The sequence below is a fragment of the Asterias rubens genome, chromosome 1 (assembly GCF_902459465.1).
Source record: "Asterias rubens chromosome 1, eAstRub1.3, whole genome shotgun sequence".
NCBI lineage: Eukaryota > Metazoa > Echinodermata > Asteroidea > Forcipulatida > Asteriidae > Asterias > Asterias rubens.
In genome coordinates, this window is record NC_047062.1 from 17424196 (window position 1) to 17433659 (window position 9464).

At 36.2% G+C, this 9464-nt stretch overlaps 1 protein-coding gene across 2 annotated transcripts in view; it reads left to right on the forward strand.

The window, feature by feature from the left end:
- Positions 1 to 9372, forward strand: part of LOC117300120 (reticulon-1-A-like) — a 32588-nt gene extending 23216 nt beyond the window's left edge. For both annotated transcript variants that reach the window (XM_033783827.1, XM_033783836.1), the window contains 5 exons: positions 120 to 258; positions 1332 to 1401; positions 2248 to 2294; positions 3892 to 3950; positions 4692 to 9372. In XM_033783827.1, coding sequence (XP_033639718.1) covers positions 120 to 258; positions 1332 to 1401; positions 2248 to 2294; positions 3892 to 3950; positions 4692 to 4734 — 358 coding nt within the window. In that variant the 3' untranslated portion in view covers positions 4735 to 9372. The remainder of the gene's footprint in view (positions 1 to 119; positions 259 to 1331; positions 1402 to 2247; positions 2295 to 3891; positions 3951 to 4691) is intronic.
- Positions 9373 to 9464: the final 92 nt, after the last annotated feature.

Genomic DNA, 9464 nt, shown 5'->3' on the forward strand with positions numbered 1-9464 from the left:
GGCCATGGCCTCAGTTACTTACATTCTTACTAGTGGTCTAACTCTCTGGAGTGGTTTCTACAACTGTAACCGTTCGCTAATTAAAGATTTATATTTTTGTGTGTGTGTTTCTGTTGCAGGGCCCACCTGGATTGTGACATCACATTGTCCAAGGAACAAGTAGAGAAGTACACTGACAAGGTGATTGAGAAGATCAATGCCCACAGTGGCTGCCTCAGACACCTCCTGCTGGTCGAGGACTTTGTGGACTCCATCAAGGTATGTTAAATAGTGGTAGAAATAATAGTACAGCTTTGGTCAAGTTCCGTAAGGATCAATGTTTAGTGGTGTACGTAGGGCATGCACACAGAAGTTGTATTGTGTACGACTGTAGTCATGTCATCAATACAACTTTCGACTTAAGGCACGTTATCATTTTGTTATAACTGGTCCATTCTGCGCTGTGCTATGAAAACAGCTGTTGGTAACCAGCGATGCAACCATGCCCGGTGTGGTAGGTTGGTTCCAAATAGTTGACTAGCTCAGTCCAACCAATAGTCGACTAGACAGAGTTTGGGCAATGTTACTCAAACTACGGTCAATGATAGTCCTTGTGCAAACTTGGCCTGTGTCTTTCATCACAGATGGATCAATCACTGCTAGTGTCAACCTAAATCTATCTTGGGCCAAATATGCAGAAGGACTATTGTTGACCACAGCTTTTTTTTAGGGCAATGTGTGCTAGTAACCTCTCCCCTCCTTTCCTGCTATTTTTTTTTTATGTACCCACATTTTTTTCAAACATAATTTTTTAATTTCAATATTGCTTATTTTATGACTTTTTGGGCCAGATGCTGACAATGTTTTGCCTAGAGTGAATTTGCTGGTAACCTCAGCCCTCAAAATACTGTTCATCTTTTAACTATTGTATCTGTTAAAAAAATATATTTGATATATTTGTATTTAATTTTTATTAATTTTTTTTAATATACCCTTGTGACTATTAATTTTTATTTAGTTTTGCAATTTTCTGTTATCAATTTGTAAAACATTTGTTTCACTTATTGTATCTACTTTGCTTGACTTTGTTTTCTTTACTTTTTTCCTGTGGATTTCTTTCTCCCCAGCCCTTTCCGATTGTAAATTGCCCCGAGACTCCCATATTATGTGCTTTATAAATGCTTTTTATTGTTATTTGATTCATTTAAATTGTTTTATTATTATTAATGATGGTTTATTAAAACTTAACTTGTAGCCAGTGGCTAAATGGCGTAAATTTTTAAACTAGCCTAGTTTCCTGAAGATGTGATCTCTGATGATAAATCCATCCCTTTATATTTCTGTCTTTACAGTTTGCCGTCATCCTGTGGCTGTTGACCTACGTAGGAGCCTGGTTCAACGGACTCACCCTAGTCATGCTCGGTAAGCTTCATGTCATCATATTACTCGCAATGACCCAATTAATGTCAAGTACATGTACATGTTTCTATCACCAGCTGTGTCGAATCAGACGACAGAGAAAAATGATACCCGATCTTTCCACATAATTAAATTTAGGAAAGGAGGTTTCAGGCCAAAGCCCGTAAATGTGCTAAGCGTGGTGAACTTTCAGTTACAGGCATGATAGTCTTCCTACTTAAAGGCAGTGGACACTATTGGTAATTACTCAAAATAATTATCATCATAAAACCTTTCTTGGTTACGAGTAATGGGGAGAGGTTGATGGTATAAAACATTGTGACAAACAGCTCCCTCTGAAGTGACGTAGTTTTCAAGAAAGAAGTACTTTTCCACAAATTTAATTTCGAGACCTCAAGTTTAGAATTTGAGGTCTCGAAATCAAGCATCAGAAAGCACACAACTTCGTGTGACAAGGGTGTTTTTTCTTTCATTATTATCTCGCAAACTTGACGGCCGATTGTGCTCAAATTATCACAGGTTTGTTATTTTATGCATATGTTGAGATACACCAACTGTGAAGCTAGTCTTTGACAATTACCAATAGTGTCCACTGCCTTTAAGTCTGGTTTACAATTTTGTTTGCCTTTGGAAAAATCAGAATTTGTTTGATTAAATAGCCTGAAAAGTCTATTAAAGCCTACACCATGTACATGTTTGTAGGTCAGCCCTTGTATTCCATGAAATGTTCCTACTTTTCCCCAAGGACCAAACATCATGCCTGCAGCTAGCAAAAAAAGGTTACACAAACTGGTTTAAGATTTGATATTTATTGAAATGGTTGTATGACTCGTTTTTTTGTATATTCAGGCTGGATTGACCTGTTCGTACTGCCCATTGTGTATGAAAAATATCAGGTAAGACCATTGACCTTTGAGTTATAGTGTTATAGTGTTATAGTGTTATATGCACAATTAATCCCTGTTGGAAATTGTCAATAACTACTGGTATTTGCTCTAAGATAGACTTTTTGTATATATCCAACTCTATTGGTGAATTGTTTCCGGGGTTCCAAATGGCTTTACTGTGCATTGACTGTGGATATTTATATAAACTGTCTCACTGCATAACAGGCATGATATTCTCCCTACTTTTGAACTAAAGTAGGAAGCCTACACCATGAGTACTTGCATGTACATGTACATGGATGCTCTAATACCATGTCTGGTACATGTATAATGTCTGACAGAGTGACTATACAAAGTGGATGATATTGTAGCTACACGATGTAGTCTGCCTAGTGGAGGGTTGTAGTACAGTTAAACTGTCTGCTATTCATCATTATTGATGTTCTTTTTTCCATTAAAATCAATGTAATCAAGGCAAAGCAAGACAAGGAAACTAGTCTGGCACCCTTGTTGCATATCGGTATTCATTTGTATTGAAGCATATTGTACAGGGGATATAATAAAAGCCAGCTTGATAAGGATATACATGTATAGGGTGTTACATCCCTATGTTCCGACACCCCTGTGTCCCTAACCCTCACCCTAACCCTAGCGTGTATATCATCAGGGGGTTTGGGGAAATAGGGTGGTTGGAAACATAGAGCAGACGTACATTATTAACTTTGAGATAATTATCCTTGTTTGGTTATGTTGGACACTATACATACGTACATGTAGAAGTGAACTGCTCGGTTTGGGTGTACATAGATAGATTCACCCTGACTGAACAGTGTACTCATACTAGTGTACTCATACCTAAAATAACCTGTTCACTATATCTCAAAAAGGCTACTCTTGCATAATTTAAGGCCCAATGTAAAAGTGATATACCATGACCTATAGGATGTGTCAGAGGTACTCCTTCCTGAATGTTGCTTTACTCTAATATTATTCCCTCTTGTGTACAATTACCCCCACCCCCTTGAAAATCCTAGGAAGTATTCCCAGATTCCCAGATCACATACACAATAGCAAGGGGAGTACACAAGGCCACTTAATTTGAGCACCTAAAATTTGAGGGAAGAATTGAACACAGTTTTATAGATGTAACACGTATTCTGTTGTGACAAGATTTATATACAATAAAAATAATGGCTTTTGTTCTTGTATGGCATTCATTTCCGTCACTCAGTGACACTAAATTATCATCTCATGTAATTATTTATTTCCTATGATTGCATGCTAATGTGCTTTTGAAAAATATGTATTTTGTAATTGTTTTAAAATCACATGTGCATTATATATGTATTGCTTGGTTGCAGACCTTTATACTTTCTTAGTAATATGTATTTTGTTCTGAATAGCAGGCTTTGATATTTTAAATTTCAACATTTTAATATTAACACTTATTATCATGCAAAATTATTCATTTATCAAATTATTATCGTATCAAATTATTGTCATAGCCAACTGTAGTACAAGACATTCACCATAGAAACAAATATTAAAATGTAAAATTGCGATTGTTCTGACATTTTCAAATGTTATTGTCTTGTGTCCTGTTTAGGTGCAGATAGATGATGTTGTCGGTAAGGCACAAACCCAGATCAACACAGTCCTTACTACGTAAGTATAAAACATTCTCACTAACATCCTATTTGTTACAGCAACATGGAAGATCTGCCATGCTGAAGAATTAAGCGCATTTTAAAGTTAAGAAAATGGAACTTGCTTACCAACCAAAATGGCCGATGGTACAAATACCAAAAGTGGTTATAGGCCTGACGTTTCGACCCTTGCAGAGGATTTTCTTGAAGGCTAAATGACAACACAACAAACATAAACAGGTTTACATGTTTAAGAAAGACTCACAGCCTCTGAGAAAGACTCTGCTAGGGTAGAAATATCAAGTCGCTAATTTTGTTTGCACTTTCTAAAGTTGTCCGAATTTCTTTTCAAACTACCCATTCATGTCCCCTGAGTGTTCAAACAGAAATGTTCACAAGCTTGACACCTGTAAATAAACAAATTATACTATCAATCATCAACACCATGAAGCCATACAAACCAAAGAAAATTAATTTACAAGAGCGGGATTTGAACCGACAACCTCCAGATAAATATATACAACTATTAACTGCCGTATATGGCCAGGGATCACACCCAAGTTGACAATCTGGCAAGTGGCAGCCAAGGGACCACCTTCAGGGGATGCAACTTAAAAACAAAGTTGTACAAAGTTTTGGGTGCAATGCATTCTTCTCTCTAATGTTGCCCTTTTTTTCTCTTTCTTTTCTTTGTCATATCTGTCTTTGGAGTTACAGTTACCAGAATATATATTTTTCTTTCTCCTCTTTTCCAACACAGCATCAAGACCAAGATCCCATGGCTGAAGAAGAAAGAGGAGTAGAGAAATCTTTTTCAGAGAAGGGGAGTTGGGGAGGGGAGGGGGAAGGTACCCCAAGGCTTGACTCTTCATCAATGTTCATGTACAGCGATGTAACAATGGGGGACTGTTGCTGCATGTACACCTCTAGGCCCTACACTCACTACTCACTGTTCTAAGTCAGGGTCCCAAGCAAAATTGTCAGCTCCTAAATAAATCGAAAGGCATTTGAGTATACTGTTGATTTTGACAAAGATATCGTTGTTCAATACAGAAGCCAGTATGGATAAGAAAAATGTAACAACTCTTGCAGCATTAAATCTTTCTTGCTAAAGACTAGCTTAGCATTGAGAACGGGCAAATATAGTCGGTCTGAAATCACGCTGCTATGGCAAATATAATTCACTGGAAATAATTAAGCTACCTATAGAATGAATGTTTTTAACAAAGTGGGAGGGGGGATTGCATTTGCATTGTGAATGTGATGCCGCCATTACTCAAAAAGTGCAAATACTGAAAAAAATTAAATTGAATTCACTGATAAATGTTATAATAATGAGTAATAAGCAGAATTTATATATGCTCTGTTTTTGTGTATATAGAGGATTGGACTACAATAAAGATTGCATAGAGCGCGCTCCGCTCACAAATAACTGATATTGCTGATGTTTGGTCGGATAAATTATGGTTAGATTATTCTTAATCGAATCACTTCGGTCTTAACATGTGTGTCTGTGCAAGTAATCTGCAAGATGTGCAGCTTTATGCATGTACATGTACAGACATGAACAAGTAACAATGATTATGCACAATGAACAAAAGAGGAACAAATGACTACGCTGGAAAATTAACTAAGAAACATGAACACTTTAAAATATATTTGATGAGCTGGAATTTCATCTTTGAGAGGGGAACGCCAAGTAGAAAGTCTAAAGGACACTTTTGAAGAGGCACAGAGGCCAAGACTAGGGCAACAAAGTGATCTCTGTGACCTCCTTGTAATAAGCCACTTCAGAATGTCAGCGGTGCATGTCTGTTACTGCTGACAACGGATTTTGTCTATCTCCAGTAACCTTTTTACAATACCCTGCCTTTATCCCAATGGTTCCTGCAGCCATTCAATCTAAGAGAAGAAATCATTTGAATCAAACTTTCAGTGGAAACCTGCAAACAACAGTTACTTCGAAGCAAATCATGTTTACATGTATCTAGGTATTGGTTTCTTTTTTTCTCTTTTTTTATTTGCTCTTCAATATCAGTTACTTGTGAGGTCCTAAAAGGATTACACGACAAAGAAGAACGTTTGTCAGAATTAAAACTCCATCTGACTTCGATCTTGTTCCATGTTAATTAATACTGCCATACGTGTCTATAGCGACGACTTTGTATGCACATTTTAGGGATGGTTCATAAAAAATTCTCTCGATGTATTCCATCTCTTTTTCATCCCGGTTTATCTCTAGGCTTTGTGACAGCTGTCTCAACGTATGATAATAATATTATTCAGAAGTTGTTACATATCAATTCATGTCAGGACTTGTATTGACAATCTGTGAATATTAATAATGCTTTAAGACACTGAGTGTGCGTGCAGTTAACTTTGAAATTTGAAATTTAAATGTATGTAAAGAAAAAAAACAGAAATGAGTATTAAAAAAAAATTAAAAAGTAGGCTTGTGCTAAATCTGGTTCTTAGTTTATGCAAGGGAAAAACAATCAGTGTCACTGATGTATTATTTGACTAATGATATCGTAATGATATAGTAAGTCCAGTGGTATGATGAAGGGATGTTGCTCATTAAGAAGTGGAGTCTGTGTGGCGGCCATCTTTGTTGTATTCCCAGAAGGGGTAATCATGATTATGGCATTAATAAAGCATTGAGTTGACGGCACCAGACTCAATTATTACCGGGTTATGGTACTGCTGCTCCAGTGCTGGCATGTAAAGTTGTGTGCATTCCGGCAGAAAAATAACGAACGAAAGCTCAACACAGCTTTTCAAGATGGTCGCCGCTTAGAATGTCCATTGTTAAAAGTTAGTTATTCTGATTGCAGTACGACGGCAAAAACGGTGCAGTGTTTATGTAAGCTGGTTACGCAGTTTGTTTTCTTACGAATTTAATTATCACTGAAACAAAATACCTAAATTTTGAAAGAAAAAAAAAGTAAGGTAAAGTGAGTATAGTTGCCTGTATTTTGTACCTTGTCACTGTAAATGGTGTTCATTTGAATCTTAAACATAAAGATGATTAACTAAAAACAACTACATATAATGTACAGCCAGTGTTGTGTGAATGTAATGTACACCTTCATTTCAACTGTCCTTCATTGTATTAAATGAATATACATCAGATTTGGATTTGATTATATTAAATAGATATCAACTTAGGAATCTGTAGTCTAGATGACAATACCTCTTCAGAGTGAACCCTCTGGTTTTTTACAACGGGCATTCCTTTTTTTCTTTAAATTAACAAAAAAGGGGTTTCTTTCTTCTTTTTTTGCAGAGACTTTGTAGAATGGTAGCCCAGATAAATAGTGCAAGAGATGACCACTAGTTGACTAAGCTTGTAGTGTATTCTCTTAGTAGGTTGACTTCATAAATTTGTACAAATTCTTTCAATTTTGCTGAATGTTCATATTTTGCATGTAACATTGCTATTTACTCGCAGGCAGCTAGGCTGGCTGTTTCTAATCTATGTGCAGTAAAAAAAAAAGTAAAAAAAGTAACTTTAAGATGTAAAAAAAAAAAAACTGTTTAGTCTTGTCCTCTAGATGTGTGACATTGTTGTGAAGTATAAAGGGATGCCAGGGTGGTCGATATTGTGTCTTTGCTTAGTTGTAAGACAAATGCATCTAAATTGAGGGAGATTTTTTTGTAATGTTTGCTTTTGGTCTAGAGGGTAGATCCAAGGTTCTGAAGGGGCATCATCTTCACCATACCCCCTCCCTGGATCCACTAATGCCCTTGAAAGATTTCTAGAGACGTTAGTCGTACAAGATTGGTGAAACTATGTCATTACTCTCTTTGTCCAACCCTGTATTTTGTATCAACACATTTAAGTAGATCTTGCCTGCCATTTAATGCAGTTTAATTTTTAAGTTTTGCTGTTAATCAAACATTCAAGATTGTTCTTAGTTTTTCTTTTTCCCGATGAGTCATTAAGGCTTGATTATTGTGCCATTTGGTTCTTGTACAAAAAAAACTTTATTAAAGTGCAAATTATTGATGGAAATGTTAGTGTGCTTTCGCCCATATTTTTGGATTCAGCCTTTAACTTCATGGGTTATATCTGGAAATTGTGGTTGTGCTATAGATGGATTTTTTTTTAAATTTATTTGACTAACGGTTGTCTTTTATACAAAAACTTTTCTTTCTGCCTGTTTTCTTGCTAGTACTCTTCTCCAGGAGATAAGTAGTTTACAAAACGACGAAACTAAAAGAACTTGTAAATAAGGATTACAAATGGGGGTATTCACAAGTTGTTCGCTTGAACGCAAAGTTTAGCCAACTGGGACGTCCAGGAGGAATGTTAAAAGTGGAAATGTATGTGAAGTGTAAAACACATGCGCACTTTGTAACGGTCAATATATCCCTAAAAAATGGAAGTTGGAAGTATGGATGTGTCTTCTTAGGTTAACATTTATCACAGTTAGAGATCAACACATTAGTGTGATACTGATGAGCTACATTCTACATGGCTATCTTTCTGTTGCCTATCTTTCTGTTGCCTTTCAGAGAGGCAAACTTTTAAAGGGATCCAAACATTCCTGCAAACCAAAGGGTTGCTAGTAGGGACAATTGACTGGAATGCTAGCTATAGACCTCGGGGCTTAATTTCATAGAGCTGCTAAAGCACAAAGTGTTACTTAACAATTGTCTGCTAAGCAGAAATGAGCATGATACCAGTCACCAGTTGCGCACACATTTTTGGAATACTAAAAAAAGGAGAAAAAAAAACAATTTAAGCAAATAGAAGAGCATGCCATTAGTAGCTGTATATGCGAATGCCTTTTACACAATGGGAGACTTTGGAACACTAGATGGCAGCAGACAAGGTAAATTTCCATTGCTCACAGTTCCAAGAACAATATATTTATCTGGCAAGTCTGCTGCCACCTAGAGTCCCCAATTGTCTCCCATTACCGCTACTGTAGTATATTTCCCGTTCTTTCATTTCGGTTTAAGCTTTAGAAAGGTGAACTGTAGATTATGTCGTAATAAGCCACTCTCCCATCCGTGGACGACGTAAACTATTTACTATTTTGAGATTTGAGATTAGTACGTATTCATGCGCTGTTTAGTATGAAGTAAAACCACAGAAATAAGTGAAGATAAGATTGTACTATTATTTAAAATAAAGATTATAAAAATCAAAGAGACTGTAAGTTTTTTCGTTGACGATTATATCAGAGTTATTTTATAATTTACCAAGATTGTTTGAAGGTCTGTAAGCTTTTGATAGAATGATAAATGATAGCACTGGTTTACGACTTCTTGTGTAGGTTTTTTTTTTTTTTAATGAATTAAAAATATGGCGTGTTTGTTGGCAACAATGATGATGATAAAAATAAGTTGCTTTGCATTTGGCAATGTCCCCTGCAGTGTGATATACTGTATTGATTACAAATCGAAATAAAAAGTGACTGTTCAGCCTAAAATATTGTTGTGTATTTATCTGGTTAGTTAGTTGTTTCATTAACTTGGTTGTGTTGCATGGCGGCAAATGGTTGTATGGCCTCTGACTGGCACA